The following is a 21,724-nucleotide window of genomic DNA, read 5'->3' as shown; positions in this document are numbered from 1 at the left end:
AGTAAAATCTCACAGGTTACTATAAGCACGTTTAAATCATCATTTTAAGCCATTTTGTTTGCCTCAGTTAAGCTTTTCCAGATTTCCGAGGAAGCGGTTACCGTGTTTCAACGCAAACTGTTTGTGCAGTTTGATAGGATATCTAATGGTATTTGGTTATTTTGGATTGATATCAATTCTTCCCAAGGAGATGGAGAGAGCGTGAATAATTCAAAAGCCTGCTATCAGACCTATCTCGAGACTATCATACTCTACTTCCCTACGACTTGATTATGCACTTGATAGGACGAAGTATAAAAGGAGCCAGCGTCTACTAAAGAAGAAGCTGGGTTTATTTGTCAAACACGAGTATGTAATGTGGCTATACTAGCGACTATTAGTACCTCAGCGGAAACATAAAGGAACACCAGCCATGATGGGAATACCAGAGCATTCCACATATAAGAACGGAGAATATAATAATATATATTGATAGCAGAAAGGATTCTTTTGTATATTGGAGTATTCTCGTTTCTATCGAAAATTCTGGCAACTACTGAAAGCCTTGCACAAAAGAACTAGCAGCTAAGTGCAATTTATGAACATAGTTAGAGCTCGAGGAGGCGCTAATGGTAATGGGGCATATTTATTCTTTAATTCTGTAACTTGAAGCGCAACAAGTATCAAGTTCAAAAGTATATCGCTGTCATAATTACTCAACAGAGTAATTGTATAGAGATAAGACGATTTTTTCTTTCGAAAATGCAATTCATATTCGTTTCTTATTTATTCTTATGATTAGTTAGCAAAATACACGTTTCAAAAGGAAAAATCGGCAAGAAGTCTTTCTAGGGAAAAAATGAACACTAGATGAATTGCCTATTAGCTAACAGGGTGCCAGAAGCACTTCTGAATTTCTGGAAAGAAGCTGCTATGTAAAACCCCGATTTTTGTGCTTCTACGACCTTTGGTTTAGTGGTGTAGCGGCTATCACGTTTCGTTTACAAGTGAATATCACAGTAAGTTCCGAAAAGGCCCCGAGTTCGATCCTCGGCTAGATCAATTTTTTGACATTCCTTATCATACCCCACATTTTCGGTTATCAGCATCACATGAATTTTCCAGGAAATGACACATATTTGGATTTGGACAGAAATCATACAGTAAATTGTTCTAATAAATAAACGATCGTATACTATTCTAAATCACTTACAATTTGGATCCTTGGACGAAGGAAGACCCTTGCTTGATGGAGCTTTCCAAACCACCCAAAGCAGTCTCAACCAACTTTTTCTCGTCGTCAGTCACTTTCAAAGACTCGAAAGGGTTGATGAAAGACTTGATCTGGCCGTTTTCCAACACGACTGGAACGGAAAAGAAATCGACGTTTTTCAAGGACTTGCTGGCCAATTCCTTACCGCCTGGGACACCAGGCAAGTAGATGTAGGAAGAATCGGGAACAGTGGTAGTGGAGGTGGGCTTGCCAGCCAACGAGTCCAAAACACCTTCGGCAAATCTGTAGCCAGCGTAGGCCATAGACAAAGTTGCTGAGCCTGCACCATTCTTTGCTTTGACCACCTCGTCACCACCGAACTGGACTCTGTTGATGAACTTTTCGTACTGCGACTTGCTCAACTTGTTGACCTTGGAGGCAATGTCGCTGTTGACGTTGATCAAAGGGACGATGGTGTCGCCTGAGTGGCCTCCGATGACTGAGATCTTGCCCTTCAATGAGGTAGGAGCCACGTCAATGAGCTCACCCAAGAAGGTCTCGGCTCTTACGGAGTCCAAGGTGGTGACTCCAAACAACTTACGGGGGTTGAATACGCCCAATTTCTTCAAAACTTCAGCGGCAATGGGCACAGTGGCGTTCACAGGGTTGGATATAATCAAAATAGCAGCGTTTGGGGCAGTTCTGCCGATGTTTGCCACCAAGTCCCTGATGATAGAGGCATTGATGTTGAACAAGTCAGCACGAGTCATGCCTGGCTTACGAGGAACACCAGCAGGAATGACCACCAAGTCGGAGCCCTTCAAGGCATCGACGATGGCAGTCTTGTCTTCTTTGTTTGCGGGTTGATATCCGTTGACGACGGCAGGAGTGCAAATATGGGACAAGTCAGCAGCCACTCCTTTGGCGTTGACAATATCAAAGAGGGCCAACTCGGAGACTTGGGGGTTCAATTTCAACAATAAAGACAAGGGTTGGCCAATGCCACCAGCGGCACCGCAGACAGTAACTTTAACCATGGCGAGGAAGAGAGTGGTGGATAATTGCCGGTTGTGGAGAAGCGGAGCAGGTTATAGCATGTGCAACCTCGGCCCCGCGATCTAGTCACGTGGTACCCGGCACGCGGAGTTGAGATTGTGTGCAGTACGCTTCTAGAACTGGATATATTGGTCAAGAGAACAATCTTTAGTATACTATTGAGTGGATTTGAGCACACCGAACCACAGTATCTGTGGCTGGAGATAGTTTCGTTTTAAGCAGACTTCCCTGGAGGTAATTTGCTAATATCAGCTAGTTATTGCGTTGTCTGAATTTCTTTCAATAATCTCGGGACTGACGGGAGACAGCTGGGCCGTTAGGGACTACCTACAACAGGTTTACATAATAACTGGCGTAATTCACCAAGGTGCAAGATTATTATTTTCAATGGGTAGTGTTGCGCCAGCAAATTATCAGCTTCATGAATATCATTTATGGTGTAACAGGTCCGCCTCATTGATCAGATATATCAAGCATGATTATAATAATGCATAATTATTTGATACGCTTTTATTTGCTCTATTTCCTAATGGGAACGACTCCTCCACGTCGTTGAATAGAGCTGGATATTCATGCTCCTACTTCCATAACTGCTCTTAAGTGTAATAGAACTATTTGGTCGTGCGCGGCCCAATGTCGTCACCCTCAGTGTCGCATTTGCATATGCTCCAACAGCAGCCAAAAAGTTTGCCGCTGAATCTATACCCGCTATCATGTTCAAGTTAGTTGTCAGCGCATTGGCGTTGTTGGCAAGCACCACAGCCATCGACTGTGGCGCCAAAGAGTTGTCTGCATACAACTTCGAATCCTTCAAGGGTATTCACTCGCTTTCCGTGTTGAAAGATACTCCTCCATCCCACACCAACAACACCTGGTACTTCGGAGTGTGTGACACCATCAACGAAGGCGTCGACAAGTGCCCACGCAACTCAGACATTTGTGGCATCACCACCATCAGCGTGGACAAGCAGGAGGTTGTGTCGGAGGTGATTGGGTTCAACTCCAACCTCCAGAAGGCGTACGAGCCGTTCGATAAGGACAATAGCCAGGGCATAGTGATCCGGTACAAGAACGCCAACTGGGGCGAGAACTTGGTGGATGCGGAAATCACCTTCACCTGCCCTGGCTCTGGTGACAAGGACGCGTTGGACGTGTTCCAGTTGGACAAGTGGGATGGCGATGTGCTCCAAGTGTCGGTCAAAACCAAGGCCGCGTGCATTACCGACAACAAGCACAAGGACAAGCCGTCCACGCGTCCCAACGATAACGGCGAGTCGTGGGGCTGGTTCACCTGGATCTTCATCTTTATGGTGTTGTTCTTGAGCATCTACATAGTGGGGGGTGCGTGGTTCCAGTACAACAAGGGCAACTCCATCGACTTCCAGACGGCGCTCAAGGAGGTGTTGGAGAACTTTGTCGACCTTCTCCGCGGCTTACCTGCGTTTGTACGCGAAATCGTGGAAAAGGTCACTGGCAACGGCAATCGAGGCGAGTACAGTGCTGTATAGTAATAACATTGAATATTAGAACAACCGTGGAGGCCACCACTGGGGACGACATCCTTACTAGCGTACTCTGCAAACATTTTACTACCACTAATAGCAACATTCCATTTCAATGGATAGCCAGCTTAGGACTCTGAATGAAAAACCATGAGGAGCTGGTGGTGGCAATAGATAGTCCAGGACTTATCCACTGCTAGGTCTCAGCCATTCGCACCTTCCCTGTAACGTCGCACTTAACGGGGATCATTGGGTCCGAGTCAACGATCTGCGCGGCACGTGATTACACACCATCTATATCTCCAAAATTTGGCCTCCAACTCCAACTACTTTTTATCCACCACCAACATGGCCACCGTCAAGGAAAGAATTGCAGCTCTCCAGCCAGGCCAGAAGTTCATCTCCTTCGAGTTCTTTCCTCCCAAAACAGATGCAGGCTTCCGTAACCTCTTATCCAGATTGAACCGGATGCTGGCCTTGAATCCGCTCTTCATCACCGTGACGTGGGGAGCTGGAGGATCGACCAGCGAGAAGTCGTTGGACTTGGCGTCCACCTGCCAGAACCACCTTGGACTCACTACAGTGTTGCATTTGACATGCACCAACACCAATCGCGAGATCATCGACCAAGCACTTGCCAAAGCCAAGCAGGCAGGCATCAGAAACATCTTGGCCCTCAGAGGAGACCCTCCCAGAACCCAGGAGTACTGGACCCCCAACTGCGACTTTAACAGTGCTGTGGACTTGGTGAGATACATCAAGTCCCACTACGGGGACTATTTTTGTATCGGAGTGGCAGGCTACCCGGAAGGACATGTGGACGGATCTGGTTCTGGCCAACCAGAGCAGAGTCCAACCAGAGATATTCCCTACTTGATCGAAAAGGTTGAGGCAGGTGCCGACTACATCATTTCCCAGTTGTTCTTCGACGGAGCCAAGTTCTTGCAGTACGAACAGCTTCTCAGATCATACCCCCAGTTGAAAGATATCACCTTGATCCCAGGGTTGATGCCTATCACCACTTACCTGGTGTTCCAAAGAGCCTCCAAATTGTCACATGCCTCCATCCCCAAGGCTGTCGAGGACAGACTCAAGTCGTCGATCCACAACGACGACTTGATCAAAAGCATCGGCATTGATATTGTCACCGAATTGATCGACGAAATCGACTCGAAAACCGATGGAAGAATCCAGGGGTACCATTTCTACTGTTTGAACTTGGAAAAGGCTGTTGCATCTATACTACAAAAATCATCCATCTTGAGACCTATAATGGAGGCCCCATCCTCGGGTATGAACTTAGAAGACGCCATTGCCTCTGACGATGAAGAAAATGACATTGCGGTGATCCAAGGGCCCAAGAGAAGACAATCTTCGATAGTTAACGATAACGAAGTGGTCAACGCACAAAGATCTCTCGTCAGCAAGGCATTGTTAAACGACAAAAAGCTATTGGTTGACATCAGTAGGGGTAAAGGTGCATTGGGCAAGGACGCCACTTGGGACGAATTCACCAACGGTAGATACGGTGACTCTACCTCTCCCGCATATGGTGATTTTGATGCTTACGGTCCAAACTTAAAGATCTCATCTCCACAAGAGGCCATCAGAAACTGGGGCAGTCCCACCTCCAAAAAGGATTTGTCCAAGATTTTCGTCAACTATTTACTTGGAAAAATCGATGTGTTACCATGGGTCGACACTGGTTTGTCATCTGAGACCGCTTTGATCCAGGAGGAACTCTTACAATTAAATGAAAGGGGCTGGTTTTCGTTGTCTTCCCAGCCTTCCGTTAATGGGTGCCCCTCGTCTGACAAGATCTTTGGATGGGGTCCTACCAACGGTTTTGTTTATCAAAAATCATTCATAGAAATTTTCATTCCCAAGGAAGAATGGGAAACAAAATTACTTCCTAAATTAGCAAACCACATTGAAGAGAAAACTATCACCTACTACTTGGGTGATGCTACGGGAAACATCGAGTCGAATCTCCGCATCGATCCAGCAAACCCTCATATAAGCAGAAGTGCCATAACTTGGGGTGTCTTCCCACTGAAGGAGGTATTACAGCCCACTGTGATTGACTTCGACTCTTTCAAAGTGTGGAATGAGGAGGCGTTCAATTTGTGGCTGGACTGGTCTAAGTGCTTCAAGAAAGACGAAGAATCCTTCAAGTTTTTGAGTGACATAAGGCAAAACTACTACTTAGTCAGTATTGTTTACCACAATTTCAAGCAGGAGACTGGATTGTGGGACTTGTTGTTGAATGAATAACTAGTACAGAAGTGGAAGCTTTAAGAGCATTCGGTCGTTGAAACCTCGGATATCTTGGATGTCTTGTTAGAGAATCCATGCTTCTGCTTCTATCAGATGATCCACGGTCAATACCTACTGTAATAATACACATAATAGCAAATAACCTTAACATGGAGGATGAGTAGACTCAAGTGTAGCACTGGATTCAATAATGTTACACCCTCAATGAGAATCCCATTAACTCGTAAGTGTGCACCACACTTCGAGAGTCCCTTAAGCTGTGCTTCGCACCTCAAAGTAATCCCAATAACTTGAAAGCGTGCTTGCCGCCATGACCCGCCATAACAACTTGGGCCGATTTGAAATCAGCTTCAACCTGCACTTCTAGCTGAAAAGTATCCAAGAAGTAACTATACATAAGATAGTAATTATAATTAACTGTCATCCAGTTGATATTCAGTATTTGAATTTTTGGCCTTGGTTTATGGAGTTCTGTTCAGCTGACTCTCGGCACACATTCAACTGGCTTTCAATTCGGCTTCCAACATAGCAATGTACTTCTGAACAACGCCATCATTCAACTGGTTGATTAGCTCGGTATCGTTGGAGTCCACACCCAAATAGTCGCACCCTTGTCTGGTCAAAAGTAGCACACCATTCTGTACCAATGTGCCCTTTTTCACCACCAATCGCCCACCCAAAGGAACACCAAGCGGAGTTCCCAGACTGCCAGTTCTGAGAAATGGAAGAGGACCCTTGAATTCGTAGCCGTAGCAGTAGTTGTTGGCACTGTCTCGTAACAACAACTTGTAAGTGTCAAACCCCGTCTGATTGGAAGTAGCAGAAGGAGCATCTTCTTCCATATTGACCTCGCGGATGATGTAGTTGTCTGTACGGATTTTCCTGGATTTGGTGAGACGGTCCACTGCCACGTTGTTGGGGTTGTCAAACTCCTTCCACTCATCGAGCTGGTTCAAGCGTGATTTGGAGATGTTGGAGACGTGTATGATGTGGAAAAGCACCGGCTTTTCGAGTGCTTTCTTGCCCACATCCTTGCAATTGAACGTGTTTCTGCTGGCTTCGGCCATGGACTCGGTTTGACGTGCAGGCGACTTGCTGGCGCAGGAGGGTTCTGACTCAATGAGAAATTAGTGTCTGGAAGTTTGGAATTTTGGGACTTTCTGTTGTTCTTGACCGCTGGAGGCACTTCCTTGAGCTGTTACGCGTACTGTGGTTGGAAAAATGACCTTTTAACGAGGTGGCGTAGAGTAATCTGACAGTTGATCAGTTGCTAGCCGCAGAGACTAAGATCCATATCTGGTCACGTGCGCCACTATGGAAATCGGTTGCGAGATATGGAGTCTAGCACTAACCACATAGATCACTGCTTGAGACCATTAATATGTCGTTGTTTGTCGAGGACGAGGACCAAGGCCCCAGGCCGTTGGCTTCGGTCCAGTCGCAAGCTTCAATCACGGTTCCCATTCAGTCAGGCGAAATTGGTGTGGAGTTCCATCAGCCAGAAATCGTTCCTGTCTACCCTGAAAGGACCATCTCGTGCACGCTACCCCTCAAGTACCAACAGGAAATCATCGAGGACATGCTCACCAAGGACGGGTTGCTCATCCTAGGACGAGGGCTCGGGTGGGACGTCATCAGTGCCAATCTTCTCCATGCCCTCAGCTCGTCGTGCGTCACTCTCCAGCACGGAGATGGCGCTCCCATCGAGAAGAGGAGCCTTATCTTCGTGCTCAACATCACAGAGGATGAGGTTAGCCGTATCAGAGAGTCGTTGGTCGAATTGCACTGGCTCGACGAGAGTATGGACGACGAAGAAGAGCCTCAATTCGTGGAGATCTCCAGCGAGTCTCACAACACCTCCAGCAAGCGTAAAGACACTTACCTCAAGGGAGGCATCATATCGATCACAGCACGTGTGTTGGTGGTGGACTTGCTCTCGGGGTTGTTGTCGCCAAACGACATTACGGGGCTCTACGTGCTCCACGCAGAAAGGATCAAGGAAACCTCCAGCGACGCCTTTGTCATCAGCATTTACAGAGACACCAACGACTGGGGCTTTGTCAAGGCGATATCAGACGAGCCAGAGTCCATCACAGGGTTCACCCCCTTGGCCACAACCCTCAAGATGCTCAGAGTCCCCAACGCGTTTCTCTGGCCCCGTTTCCGGTTGGAGGTCAGTCAGTGCTTGAATTACATCGACAAGGGCATCCTGAACCGGGTGCGAGAAGAAATCCTCAAGCGCAGGTCAGTCACAGAAATTAATACAAAATTCACATACAAAATGACAAAGATTCAATCAGCCATCTTGTCTTGTATCCAGGCATGTCTCCAGGAGTTGAAACGGCATAACTCAGACTTGGCTACTGAGTACTGGGATATGGAAAACGCTCACGATCCACATTTTGTGAGAAGGATCCGAATGTCGGTCAATAGTCAGTGGCATAGACTAACATACACCTCTAGGCAGCTTGTGTATGATTTGGGGGTTTTGACAGATATGTTGAATTATTTGGTCAGCATGGATTCGGTGAGCTTTTACCAAATGGTCCAAGGAATTGTGGATCTGAATATCAGACATGCTCGCTCGGGTGGCATGAATGCATCCATGAGTCCATGGTTGAATTTAGACGACTCCAATACAATCATTGCATTTTCTAGAGATAGAGCGTTGGGCAAAATAAGTGTTGAGAAAAGAAGACAAGAAGTGATTGATGTCGAAGATAACCAAGAAAACCCAAGTGAAACTGCAGATGTCGAAGTTACGGAAGAGTATCTTCTCGAAGAGTTGCCCAAATGGGAGCAACTTGGGCTACTTTTAGATGACATTCTCCACGAGAAAGCAGTTTCCAATGTGAAGAACCAAGGACCTATTTTGATCATGTGCTCCAATCCCCATAGTGTAGAACAGCTAGGGTATTTGTTGAAAGATATGAAGGCAGAAGTCAATCGCATGACAGGAAAGAGACGGTTCAGTTCACGGAAATACATGGTTCAAAAATTGAAAGGATACTTGGCGTGGAAAGAAGTTAGCTCACTAGTGAAAAAAATCAACACTGAGTTGGACGCAGCCCCCGAAGAAGGAAGCAAGACTCCAGAGGCAGATGAACTCCACACATCAAAGACATTCACTAGAAATGGGCAACCTGTCAGCTCAAGAAGAAGAGCCAGAGGAGCTTCAGCAAGTGCAAGGGTTTCTAAGCTCTATTCAGGGTCTAATTCGGAGAAGAATACAGAGGCCGCTGAGGTTGACGCTACCATTTTAAAGAATTTACAGGCAGCAGAAGACGAGGAGGAAATTGATGATGAACGTGTAACTGCACCAAATGAGTTGGAAGAAATGGCTAACAGTTTTTTAATGCCGGAGTTTGCAGACAATGGAGAATGGGGAATTCACCTAAAATTTGATCATGTCAACAAAGAAGATCAAATCATAATACAGAGCTATAATGAAAGAAACAACGATGCACTTTTACAGGAAATATCACCTTCTTATATTGTGATGTATGAGCCCAATTTGTCGTTTACCAGAAGAGTCGAGATATATCAGGAAATCAACAAAGACAACCCAGCAAAGGCATATCTAATGTACTATGGCACCTCGGTTGAAGAAGAAAAACATTTGCTAGGAATTAAGAAGGAAAAGGAATCATTTTCAAGATTAATCAGAGAAAAGGCTAGTTTGAGTAAACATTTCGAAACCGCAGACGACAATTATAAGTTTCACTTGAACAAGAATAGGGTACTCAACACCAGAATCGCAGGAGGGGCCAATTTCAGAACTGAAAACGATGAATTGAGAGTGATTGTTGATGTCAGAGAGTTCAGATCTTCCTTGCCCAATTTATTGTATCGTTCAGGAATCAAAGTGATTCCATGTATGATTACGGTGGGTGATTACATTGTGTCCCCAAAAATCTGTGTTGAAAGAAAGTCCATTCCCGATTTGGTTTCCAGTTTCAAGAGTGGTAGGTTGTACCAGCAGTGTGAGCAAATGTTTCGTCACTATGAGTTGCCCACTTTATTGATTGAATTTGATGAGAATAAATCGTTTTCATTGGAGCCATTTTCCGAGTCTAGATTTCAAAAGATTAATCCTACCAACCCCATTGCAGATCAATCGATCCGGCAAAATATACAATCCAAGATAGTTCTGTTGCTTCTTTCGTTCCCGAAATTGAAGATTATATGGTCTTCTTCTCCATATGAAACAGCACAAATATTCGTACAGTTGAAGGCTAATCAAGAAGAACCAGATGTGGGGGAGGCATTAGATAAGGGTGTAAACAGAGCCGTGGTAACTGAGGATGGAGGTCCTCCGGTTTTTAACGATGATCCTATTGATTTTATACAGAACATCCCGGGTATTAACGCTGCAAACTACCATTTGATTGTGCAAAAAGTGCAAAGCATCGAGAAGTTGGTCGAGCTCAGCAAGGAACAATTTTTGGAGATATTGGGACTTGAAAATGGTCGAAAGGCATATAATTTCATTAACAAGACTATTAGTTAGGTAAAGGCATATAGAAAGAGATAACTAAATTTGGGAAGGAGAACAAAATACTGTAAACCAATCTTGTTGCATGTAGCCTTTCTTACATTTGAATACAGTAGGAAGGAAGACTCAAATTGTAAGAAATCGTATAGTTGAACCAATCTTCTGGTGGCTGGATATCCATTTTCTGCCTCCTCGGTTCTCATAGGCAGTGCTACTGGAACTCCCCAATGTTGCATCAGAAGAATGAACTGCATAAAATATAGTCTAGATTAATGTGACCATGCTGGCCAAGTTACTCGGGATACAACAGAGTTATCCGAATTGGAACATATTTCCGATGTTCACCCAATGTTTTGGATAAAACTGAATCCAAAAATGAATACCATGAACCTCCCTGTCACTCACGAGTAAAAAATCCATTTGTTCCAGCACCGATCAGTTTGATCGAGTTGTTCAGTACTGCCATGCAATAAGATACAGTGCCAATTCTCCCAGAAAGCCAGTAAACACGCAAGTATATCCCAGAGGGCCATTCAATAAGTCCAATTTGCGCTGCCTTCCAGATCTCGCTTCAGACACTTTCTTGCACCCAAACCCGACACTGCGCAGCCAGTTCCAGTGCGAAAACTCAGACAGACACTACACACCAGACACAGTCCACGGAGCTCCAGTCAGCTCTTGCTGCTCCCACTGCTAAATCCTTCCATGTAGCGCACCGCCCCTCCACCACCCTCGTTTGTACTGCAACTGTTCTGTTTTTATCATCGTAAACAAGGCGTGAGCTCGCAACGCTGAGTATCCCACAGGCAAACAAACTGCGAATAGGCCTACAATAACATACAAACCGCAAAACACCACCACAACCACCACCACAACCACTACCACTAAAATGCTCTTCCCACCAGTACTTCGCAACGCTACTACACTTCCTTCTACACCCCGTGATGACCCGCACTAGCCTCGGCACCAGACCTGTTTCCCGTGACGTCGTTGCTCGTGTGCCACTAGCTGCACGTCGCAGCCCCAGGCCATGTTTACAAACTGCGAAAACAGGCAGTTTGCAGGATAAACCGTTTCTGGAGAAATAATGGGGTAGCCCAGCTAAAGAGATGACACTACCCGTTCGTTGCTCTTCGTAAGGCCTCCAGTATTCGTGGCACCATCTGTGTCGACATCTCCACCAGCCCTCTCCATCCTTGCATTTCCATCTCCATGAGGCATCGTGACTTCAGCATCACCAGAAAGCCTGGCACGGCTGCTCCCACCCCTGGCACCAAGGAGAAGTACAAGTACCTCGAGTTCAAGCACTTGTACTTCCAGGTCCAGAAGCTCCTCAACAAGCGAGTGACGTTGGCTCTCAAGTACGACCAGCTCAAAACCCCCGAGATCCATTGCACCTTGGTCAAACCCATCACGGAACGGATCACCAAATGGGCAGATAAAAAGGCAGTGGCAGCCAGGATTGCCCGTGTGCTTCCTTCGGTGCCACTGGCAGTCGACCAGACACCCAAATTCGGGCCCCAGAAGAGCAATTCTGGGTTCTCCAAAGGGACAGCCAGATACTCTGGCGACACAGCCGAGGACGAGCCTCTGGAGTGCCTCCTCTTCATTCTCTTGCTCTTGCGGTACGAGTACCTTATCCAGTCGGAAAACAACCTTATCGTGTTCGAACTCTTGACCACCAAGGCCAATCTCTGCGAGTTGTTGGCCATCCGCTTGCTCAAGGAATTCAAGTCGTTCACCCGCATCAACCTGCTCTTCATCGCTCCCTTGAACAACGACCTCTTTGCCGAGGACCTGCGGTACCTGTTCAACACCTTGGAGTTGAGCGTGCTCTCCAAGTCCAAAAAGTTCTTGTCGCAGCCAGTTATCGTTCGAGCTCTAGACAAGTTCTACAACGGAGAGCTCATCCTCAAGTCGTTCGAAAGCGGGGTCCAGTTCTTCCAGAACGAATCGGAAGAGCTGGGGTTGTTGAACCACGACATCATCAACTACAAATACAACAAAATCACCTTCAACAACATCATAAAAAGATCGAACATCGTGCCCAAGTACCAGTCGTTGGTGATAAACCTCAAGCTCTTGTTCTTCATGTTACTCTACTTCATTCTCATTTTGAACAAAGACCACATCGATCAAGGAGATCGAGACGACGACGACTACGATGGATACTCCCATCTAGCTAGCATACAACCATACAGCCATGTGCTCTTCTTACGCATAATCGAGGTCCTGTTCTGGATTCTCGGCCTCAACTTCAACATCGAGTTTCTCTTGAAGATCCTCAACATCGAGTTCATTCTCTTCAAGAAAATCATTTGGAACTATTTGGACTTTATTTTGATCATATTGATCAACATTTCGTTTGTGATGAAGTTTGTTTATCCCAACTACTTCTCCGACTCCTTCAGCTTGATTTCTATAATCTTGTTGCCAAGAACCTTGTCTGTGTTCAACAACTACCAATTTTTCAATATGATCATGGTGTCTTTCAAAAAAATGGCATGGAACTTAATGGGTCTCATTTGCCTTTTTTTCTCCTTGATCAGTGGGTTCTACTTCAGTTTTCTTACTCTTTCGAATAACATGAGTAAATTGGATGTTTTGTTCAGTATGGTCAAGATCTTTTTCGGTTTCACGCCTGCCGTCTGGAATAATTGGAAAAACTATAACAACTTAGGTAAGGTTATTATCATGGGGTACTTATTTTTAATCCAGTTTATTATAGGATCCATATTGGCGATTGTGCTCAGTGGGGTATTTGCCAAGGTCAATAACAATAATCACGACGAGTTCAACTATTTCAAAACGGTGAACTTAATATTATATTTCAAGGTGTCACAGTTGAACGAACAGAAAAAGCATCAGGTAGGAAAGAACCTGTCCATCATTAAAACTGCCAGGCACTTCATGCTGATGAGGTTGTATGAGATTCTCAACGTATTCAAGTTTCCCATCATCATAATGATTTTTGTATACGAGAAGATTGTGTTTGCCCGGCTCTACCAGCAAAAGGTCAATCTCGGGAACGAGTTGAAAAACTACACGTTTTTGACAAAAACCAACGACTTCTACCAGGACACCGACTTAATCAATTTGGAAACCATGCATAAACGGTTGGACAATACCAACTCACCGTACCAACACGAATTTGGGGTCATTGAGGGCATCGACGACGTCGTCGATGAGGAGGTGTTGATGGCTGAAGACGAGGAAAACGATGACATCAGTATTCTCCTAATGAGGTCGCGCAAGAACTCGGTGTTGCGGCAATTGACCAACGGCAATCTGTATGGACGAAGATACAGCCAGATCGAAAATGGAGGGTTTGCCAGACCCAAGAAAATGGCTCGTGGGTCCAAGGGAACGTTACGGAGCAAGGTCAGCACGGTGTCAATGGGAGAGCCGCCTAGCAACACGGTTCTCGAGAAGGTACGGACTAATAACAGTGAAACACGTCAATACACCACCGATAACGGGCTGAGCAACACCTTGGTTGTCAAGGGAGGTGCTCGCAGCTGGCAAGGCAATGAAGAGGAGATATTGGAGCGGCTCAAGCGATTGGAAGAGCTCTTGGTCAATCGCGCCAGCATGGATAGTTTCAACGAAACCATCCAAGGCGACGACAGTGACAGCAGCATCATCCACACCCACAGCGACACCAGCGAAGACGTCTACAATCTCCCTTCAGGCGACTCTGACCATAGCTTCTAGGCCCTGGCGGGGCAAATTAAGGTTAGAGCACCATGATATTTTCACCACCCCCCGAATTTTTCAGTCTCGGGGCTTGGAGAGAACATTGCGGTTGATAAGAGCCACCCTGCGACGGCCAGCAGCCCCGTTCTGGAGCTGTACGAGGATATCCGCCAATTCTTAGATTTATAGATGAAATAAGAGCTCCTGGTGCTCGAATCACTACTAGCATGTCCCCCACGGCCCCCCACGGCCCCGTAGTGAGTAGCAGTGCGGTGCGGTGCGCCTGGCAACATCCAACCAGATTTCCGAGCCTCGGGAATGGTTTTCGCGGGGTTTCGGCCACCACCATCCAAGGGCTTAGCACGATAAGCCACCCCTTTAACTGGAAACCGATTGGGAACCCCAACGGGCTGTCTTGGGCGGCGGGGGTGCGCAGCGAAGGGCGAGCAGCAGTTCCAGCACGCCAATGAAGAGGAGTTCAATGGAGCTCACTCCCTGGAACGCTGAGTAATTGGTGTCTGACACCTCACTGTCTGACGTCTACCTGCCTCTGACTGCTCCCTGTCTGCTCCCTGTCTGCTGCCTGTCTGCTGCCCAACCTGTAGCCCCGTACCAGTCCCATTACATATTATGCAACGGTGATTGGACAATGGCGCCCGACCCGCACCTTGACAACCCGCGGTGTGTGCAGGCTTTTCTCTGCGATCAAAAGTGATGGTTTTCACAAGACACTATATATATCGAACGTCCGCCAGTCCCAATTGGAAGGCGACGACTAGTGACATCTGGACAGCGTGCAGCTACTGCGACATACACACACCAAAACCGACCCAAACAGCCCCAAACTGACTCCAAACTGACCCCAAACTGCCCTAAAGTCCCCCTTCCGTCCATCCCATGATCATGCCCCACGACGACACGCTTGACATCCCCAACAACCACATCCAGATCGGAGGCCGCAAGTCCGTTCTTGCCGTATACCAGAGCGAGAAGATCAAGGCGTTGATCCTCGACAAGTTTCCCCAGCTCAAGTGCTCCATTCTCGCGTTGAGCACCCTTGGTGACAAGGTCCAGACCAAGCCGTTGTACTCGTTTGGAGGCAAGGCGTTGTGGACCAAAGAGCTCGAGATCTTGCTCTTGGAAGCCGTGGAGCAGTACCCCAAGTTGGACTTGATCGTGCACGCTTTGAAGGATATGCCCACCAACTTGCCAGACGAGTTCGAGTTGGGATGCATCACCAACCGGATCGACCCGCGCGATGCCGTGGTGATGAAGGCAGGCTCGACCATTACCAAGTTGTCGGAGTTGCCTGAGGGCTCGTTGGTCGGCACCTCGTCGATCCGTCGTTCATCGCAGCTCTTGAGGAGCTACCCTCACTTGAGATTCGATTCTGTCAGAGGTAACTTGCAAACGAGACTTCGCAAGTTGGACGCACCAGACTCGCCGTTTTCCTGTCTAATTTTGGCAGCTGCAGGGTTGGACCGTATTGACATGGGCCATCGCATTACCCAACGCTTGGACGCCCCAGAAATGTACTACGCAGTGGGCCAGGGAGCGTTGGGAATCGAAATCCGCAAGGGCGACAAGGTAATGAAGAAGATCTTGGAACGCATCGAGGACATTCCTGCCAGCTTGCGCTGCCACGCAGAACGCTCGTTGATGAGATACTTGGAGGGAGGCTGCTCGGTTCCAATCGGAGTGGGAACCAGCTACGACGAAGCTACCCAGGTGTTAAACTTCAAGGCCATCATCGTGAGTCCAGATGGCACCAATAGCGTGGAGGACGAGGTTGAGGGTGTGGTCAAGACAAAAGAAGAGGCAGATGCGCTTGGTATCAAGTTGGCCGACCTCTTGATCGCCAAGGGCGCCAAAGAGATCTTGGACAGTATCGACTTCACCAGAATCAACGAGCCACCCACCAGCACCAACAACACCCCTAACGACACCCCCTTGGCTACCCCCACCACTACCCCCAACGCTGCATTCCTTAGCTAAAAGACCACGCTCATGTGGTCTGGCATTAATTGTATTTTAACAACGGCCTACGACATAGTATGATTAATAATTTCTGGACTTTCTTTCGTATATAGTACTTAATAAAATTGGTTTATAGAGTGTTGTAGGAGGAGCGAGAGAAGGAGCCAAGCGCGAGCCATACCTAACCAGTGTGGTTTGAGCCATATGGACTCCAGCTGGATGAAAGTGGGTCGGGTGTCATGATATTCGAAGTGGATAATTACAATGGCTCAATAGTGTTGGTTCAGGACCCTAAGTTAGTCATGTGATTAGTCATGTGACAATAATGCGTGCCCCCACCTCTAAGCCATGAATATTACTGGTCCCATTCGTAATTTTGCAGATATGTTCACTCGCTCTTGCACAGATACTAACTGGCTTCGAAGAGAACAGTTTTTGTAAATTACTGAATCTTCCCGTTAACACTATCCCTTGTTAAGACTAAACTTATGACCCAACTGCGTTGATCCTTGCCAGCATTCTTGCACTGTTCTGTCATATTTACGTCACTTCACCAGGAATCAATACAATTGTCCTGGTTACGTAATGTATTAACTAATCGTTTGTCATCGTATGCAAGTCTGGACTACTGGCGAAACTAGGGCTTATCAGAAGAACTGGGAGTTGGGGTTTCAGGTTTCTATGGATTTGTAAAACCAACAGTCCGAGTTTCAGAATAAGTGACATTGGCATGCATTTCTTTCGAGTTGCCTGAGAGTTTATGAACCAGAGTATAGTAGCAAATTAGTTTATTATTCTCTTTCTGCTCTCGTTTCCAATTGGAAACTTTCATATCACCTTGGATATCATTGTTCATTTCCCGAATTAATCAAGTCACTTATGCCCATATATTCTATATTTCTAAAGTGTCGATCATGAAGTCGATCCGTAACCTTTGCGATTTTGATTCTAAGTATAATACACATCCTACGATTAGCGTAACTGTAAATAATGTAAATTGAGGAACTACTACTTGAAGTTGGACATTATTGTCACACAGTTCATGCAAAGATCGCTATAACAAGAAGCAGGACGAGTAAGCGAAAGACTTGTTTGCAGAGAATATGTTTCGAAAGGGCGATTGTCTGGCTTTCTGCCTCGAAGAAAAACCACCTAAGAAATGACAAAATGGGAAGGGGTTCACGGCTCCGAAAAGTCTGAAAGGCCATAATCCAGGATCCATGTATTTAAGAGAATAAATTCCATCTTTAAGAACATGCTCTATTGATGATGAACAGCAATTCGGGTTCTATGCTACTACTTCTACCTTGAACAGCATTTCAAATGTTATAATGGGTACAACCTTCAACTTGCGCTACATGACTTCGTTCACACTCCTACATGAGATTCTCAGTCTGGTTTAGTCTCTTGTAGTAGCGGGATTTCACCATATTACCCGATTAATTGCTACTAAATGCAGAAGAATCCACTTCAGAACACTAAGCCGAAGCTTGGCTGGTAGCGCTGCGAAGGACTGCTGCAAGGGATCAAAAACTGATCCGCCATGAGCGTTTCGGCAGATTTCCCTGATCAGGCAGTCCAGCCCAAGTCACGAAAGCTGGCTGCCCGTACAGGGCCTGGGGTTTTTAAGCTATTTTGACAGATTGCAGGTTAAGATGGAAAAGAGTGTGGTGAATGAGACATGGGTACTAAGAAGGTCGACTGTAGACCGGAACTATAATGCAAGGGCCCACGCTGAACTCGCACAGTAGGACTACGGAGGATGTCAGTTACGAAGTTGAAATAGTCATGAACCTGGTCTGAGCGAGAACCAGATTGGCAGAGCCTTTTCCAGCTTGGTCATACTAAATCCTGAATTGTAGAAATTGGGAAGTCCCACGGTGCATTTCCAGTCGTGCCCACAGGTTTCATGACCACGAGTGGCTGCAACCTCCCAATCCACCATCTGCGAGCACGTGCACTGGTACCATCTCCATGGCCACCACTGGAATGGATTGGACTGCTACCGCGCAACGAGGCCCAATTGGGCCCTGGGCAATTCTCCACAGTAGTCTCAGCATTTTTCCATTGTGCCATTTGCCAGTATGCTCCATTTTTTGCTATGGATTTTAACTTCTCGGGATGACGAAACTGGCCGGAGTTGACCATACCGATACACACCGCCAAGTATTATTGATAGAGTATTTTCCTAACTGCCTGGCTGGGAAGACGTAATGGTGGGCCATCCCGGTGGCCCCTAGTGCCATTCTCCGGTGGTCCATTGTCTGCTGGAATTAACTGTATTGTCGGAGTTCGCCTAGCGATCGGCACTTCAGCCCCTATGTGGGTTGTGAGGCCAGTTCGGAGTAGTGGAATAGCTGCTCCGAATGCCCGAACTGCTGGTACGGAAGGTGAAGCATCCGTCCCAAAGCGGTGGTGCCGCTGCTAATCCCCGAATGGCGGGCCTGCGCACCCGCAGGCCGGAGTTGGATGTGGTGGTGCAGCCACGGGGAGACACACTGATACATCCACCAAGGCCACCGCCAATATGCCAACACTACCCATGCTGTCGCGATTGCCGTTACTACTTATTACACGTATCCCACCATTGCTCCATCACTACCACCACTCACATCACCACCACTCACCTTGCCAATGGCCCCACCATGATTCGTCGCGCATCTCGTATATGTCGCGCCGTATATGTCGCGCTACCCCGGATTTGCCATCCACCCAAACTCTGGGCGTCTGAAGTGGGGTTGCCAACATTTTGATCTAATATCCGATCGCTAGTCCGATCGGGAGGTAGTGGCAGTAGTACCAGCAGAAGCACCGGTAGCACAAGTAGTAGCGGCAGCAAGAGTACTACGGTAGACCTACTAATATTGCTGACAATTGTGGTAGCAACACTGGTGGTGGTGGCACCAGCACTGGCGCTAGTAGTACGAGACGTCGCTAGCCTCCCGCTAGCCTGCCACCCCCACTACCACTGCCCAACGGTTTCGCCTGCAGTCGCGCACTTGTGGGGTCACCAGAATCCGCAAATGTGGGGGTGGGCGTCAGTATATAAACCCCCCCCGGTCGCCCTGTTGTGTCCTCATTCCTCACTACACCATGCCTGACACTTTGACCCTCGACCACGAGAAGCAATTGGACCCACCCCAAGGCTTTTTCGACCGCAGCACATCCGCACCAAACCTCGCCAGTTTCGACGAGTACCAGCGTCTCTACAACGAGTCGGTGGAAAACCCCAACAAGTTCTTTGGCGACCAGGGCCAGTTGTTGGACTGGAGCAAGCCCTACACCAGCGCCAGGTTCCCAGCAGACCCCAAGGACGACTTCAAGAACGGCGACTTGCCTGCATGGTTCGTGGGAGGTGAATTGAACGCAGCCTACAACGCAGTGGACAGATGGGCGTTCAAGAACCCCGACAAGCCTGCCATCATCTACGAGGCCGACGAGGCCAACGAGGGCAGAATCATCACCTACGGCGAGTTGCTCAAGGACGTGTCCAAGCTCGCGCAGGCGTTGACCAAGCTCGGAGTCAAGAAGGGCGACTCGGTGGCCGTCTACTTGCCCATGATCCCCGAGGCATTGGTCACCCTCTTGGCCATCGTTAGAATCGGTGCCGTCCACTCGGTGGTGTTTGCCGGTTTCTCCAGCACGTCGCTCAAAGACAGGATTCTTGACGGTGACAGCAGAATCGTCATCACTGCCGACGAGTCCAAGAGAGGTGGCAAGACCATCGAAACCAAGAAGATCGTCGACGACGCCTTGAAGGACTGTCCAAACGTCAGAAACGTGCTTGTTTTCAAGAGAACCGGCAACCAACACGTCCCATTCGACTCCAAGAGAGATCTCTGGTGGCACGAGGAATTGGCCAAGTACGGCACCTACTTCCCCCCTGTTCCCGTCAATGCTGAAGATCCCATGTTCTTGTTATACACCTCGGGCTCCACCGGTAAGCCCAAGGGTGTTCAGCACAACACTGCTGGTTATTTATTGGGTGCTCTTTTGAGTACAAAGTACACCTTCGATGTCCACGAAGAGGACGTGATCTTCACGGCTGGTGACATTGGTTGGATCACAGGCCACACATACGTCGTCTACGGTCCCCTTCTCAATGGTGCCACCACCGTGGTCTTCGAAGGTACTCCCGCATATCCAAACTATTCCAGATACTGGGAAATTGTTGACAAGTACAAGGTGAATCAATTCTACGTTGCCCCAACTGCGTTGAGACTCTTGAAGAGAGCTGGTACCAAGTACGTCGAACCATACAGCTTGGATTCCTTGCGTGTTCTTGGTTCTGTTGGTGAACCAATTGCTGCCGAGGTTTGGCACTGGTACAACGACAACATCGGTAGAGGCAAGGCCCACATCGTCGACACCTACTGGCAAACTGAGTCAGGTTCCCACTTGTTGACTCCATTGGCTGGTGTCACCCCAACCAAGCCAGGTTCCGCTTCCTTGCCATTCTTCGGTATTTTGCCAAAGATTTTAGACCCTACTACAGGTGAAGAGCTCACAGAAAACAATGTCGAAGGTGTCTTGGCCATCAAGTCTGCCTGGCCTTCCATCACCAGAGGTATCTTCAACGACTACAGTAGATTCATTGATACCTACTTGAAGCCATACCCAGGACATTACTTCTCCGGTGATGGTGCTGCCAGAGACAAGGATGGTTTCTTCTGGATCTTGGGTAGAGTTGACGATGTGGTTAACGTTTCTGGACATAGATTGTCCACCGCAGAAATCGAGGCTGCATTGATCGAACACCGTTTGGTGGGTGAAAGTGCCGTCGTTGGTTACGCCGATGATCTTACCGGTCAAGCAGTTGCTGCCTACGTTTCCTTGAAGAAGGAATCCAACATCCCCGACGATGAATTGGAAGCCATCAAGAAGGAATTGATCTTGACTGTCCGTAAGGAAATTGGTCCTTTCGCTGCTCCTAAGTTGATTTTGTTGGTTGACGATTTGCCAAAGACCAGATCTGGTAAGATTATGAGAAGAATCTTGAGAAAGGTCTTAGCAGGCGAAGAAGACCAGTTGGGAGACACCTCCACCTTATCCAACCCTGGAGTTGTTCAACAAATCATTGATGTTGCCAAGACTGCCAGAAAGTGAGCTAGTGGAGCTAGTGAGCTTTCTATAACTATTACAGACCAGCCAGTGGTTCTGTGACTTCCATTTACGGATAGTCGAATATTTATATTGAATATATCACTTGATATGCCGAACAAATGTAGCCACAAATTGCCCATGCAAATAGCCCCATTTACCATGTATGATGATAGTCTGTTAACTGTACTGTATATCAAGTTACATTAATTGGTATTCGATATTGAGCTGCGACAGTACATGAAATAGTATGATTACTTAGTTCCTGTTTGTTCTATATCCTAATTCCTCTACTAATGAACTAATAAAGGTAGTCATACCAGAGATTAATGCCATGTTTCGATACTAGTAAATGCTTGAGATGGCTTGTACTTTCTACTATCCATCAGCTTTTCTTTATTATTCTACTCCTTTTTCAAATTAAAACCC

General features: G+C 47.2%; 9 protein-coding genes and 1 non-coding gene across 10 annotated transcripts; 7 read left to right on the top strand and 3 right to left on the bottom strand.

Annotated features, from left to right (window-relative positions):
- The first annotated feature begins 948 nt into the window (after positions 1-948).
- On the top strand, positions 949-1,041 carry CANTADRAFT_t27. Its single transcript has one exon. It is a non-coding gene; the product is annotated as a tRNA-Val (tRNA).
- A 147-nt stretch (positions 1,042-1,188) lies between these two features.
- MDH1-3 (malate dehydrogenase) lies at positions 1,189-2,229 on the bottom strand (the record flags this gene model as incomplete). Its single annotated transcript, XM_020209250.1, has 1 exon — positions 1,189-2,229. The coding sequence occupies one exon, from the start codon at positions 2,227-2,229 to the stop codon at positions 1,189-1,191; it is 1,041 nt and encodes a 346-aa protein (XP_020067575.1).
- Positions 2,230-2,961: 732 nt separating this feature from the next.
- Positions 2,962-3,756, top strand: CANTADRAFT_43925 (uncharacterized protein; the record flags this gene model as incomplete). The annotated part of the gene is made up of 1 exon (XM_020209028.1): positions 2,962-3,756. The coding sequence occupies one exon, from the start codon at positions 2,962-2,964 to the stop codon at positions 3,754-3,756; it is 795 nt and encodes a 264-aa protein (XP_020067574.1).
- Positions 3,757-3,927: 171 nt separating this feature from the next.
- Positions 3,928-6,274, top strand: CANTADRAFT_146341 (methylenetetrahydrofolate reductase (NAD(P)H)). The gene has a single exon (XM_020206311.1). The coding sequence runs from the start codon at positions 4,099-4,101 to the stop codon at positions 6,022-6,024; it is 1,926 nt and encodes a 641-aa protein (XP_020067573.1). The 5' UTR covers positions 3,928-4,098; the 3' UTR covers positions 6,025-6,274.
- Positions 6,275-6,524: 250 nt separating this feature from the next.
- Positions 6,525-7,094, bottom strand: NCE4 (Nce4p; the record flags this gene model as incomplete). Its single annotated transcript, XM_020209070.1, has 1 exon — positions 6,525-7,094. The coding sequence occupies one exon, from the start codon at positions 7,092-7,094 to the stop codon at positions 6,525-6,527; it is 570 nt and encodes a 189-aa protein (XP_020067572.1).
- A 314-nt stretch (positions 7,095-7,408) lies between these two features.
- On the top strand, positions 7,409-10,537 carry RAD1 (ssDNA endodeoxyribonuclease; the record flags this gene model as incomplete). Its single annotated transcript, XM_020206507.1, has 1 exon — positions 7,409-10,537. One exon carries the CDS (start codon positions 7,409-7,411, stop codon positions 10,535-10,537), a length of 3,129 nt encoding a protein of 1,042 aa, XP_020067571.1.
- A 1,281-nt stretch (positions 10,538-11,818) lies between these two features.
- On the top strand, positions 11,819-13,606 carry FGR29 (Fgr29p; the record flags this gene model as incomplete). The annotated part of the gene is made up of 3 exons (XM_020208793.1): positions 11,819-12,615; positions 12,709-13,390; positions 13,454-13,606. Coding segments are annotated over 3 exons (1,632 nt in total), but the record flags the coding sequence as incomplete, so codon positions are not given.
- A 1,515-nt stretch (positions 13,607-15,121) lies between these two features.
- HEM3 (hydroxymethylbilane synthase) lies at positions 15,122-16,391 on the top strand (the record flags this gene model as incomplete). The annotated part of the gene is made up of 1 exon (XM_020208537.1): positions 15,122-16,391. One exon carries the CDS (start codon positions 15,122-15,124, stop codon positions 16,211-16,213), a length of 1,092 nt encoding a protein of 363 aa, XP_020067569.1. The 3' UTR covers positions 16,214-16,391.
- A 419-nt stretch (positions 16,392-16,810) lies between these two features.
- CANTADRAFT_24953 (uncharacterized protein) lies at positions 16,811-17,173 on the bottom strand. Its single transcript, XM_020207273.1, has one exon. It carries the CDS (start codon positions 17,049-17,051, stop codon positions 16,875-16,877), a length of 177 nt encoding a protein of 58 aa, XP_020067568.1. The 5' UTR covers positions 17,052-17,173; the 3' UTR covers positions 16,811-16,874.
- A 1,802-nt stretch (positions 17,174-18,975) lies between these two features.
- On the top strand, positions 18,976-21,455 carry ACS1 (acetate--CoA ligase 1). Its single transcript, XM_020207272.1, has one exon. The coding sequence runs from the start codon at positions 19,289-19,291 to the stop codon at positions 21,299-21,301; it is 2,013 nt and encodes a 670-aa protein (XP_020067567.1). The 5' UTR covers positions 18,976-19,288; the 3' UTR covers positions 21,302-21,455.
- Positions 21,456-21,724: the final 269 nt, after the last annotated feature.

The sequence above is a fragment of the Suhomyces tanzawaensis genome (genome assembly GCF_001661415.1).
Source record: "Suhomyces tanzawaensis NRRL Y-17324 unplaced genomic scaffold CANTAscaffold_1, whole genome shotgun sequence".
Classification (NCBI taxonomy): Eukaryota; Fungi; Ascomycota; class Pichiomycetes; order Serinales; family Debaryomycetaceae; genus Suhomyces; species Suhomyces tanzawaensis.
This window is presented reverse-complemented; position numbering and strand designations above follow the sequence as displayed.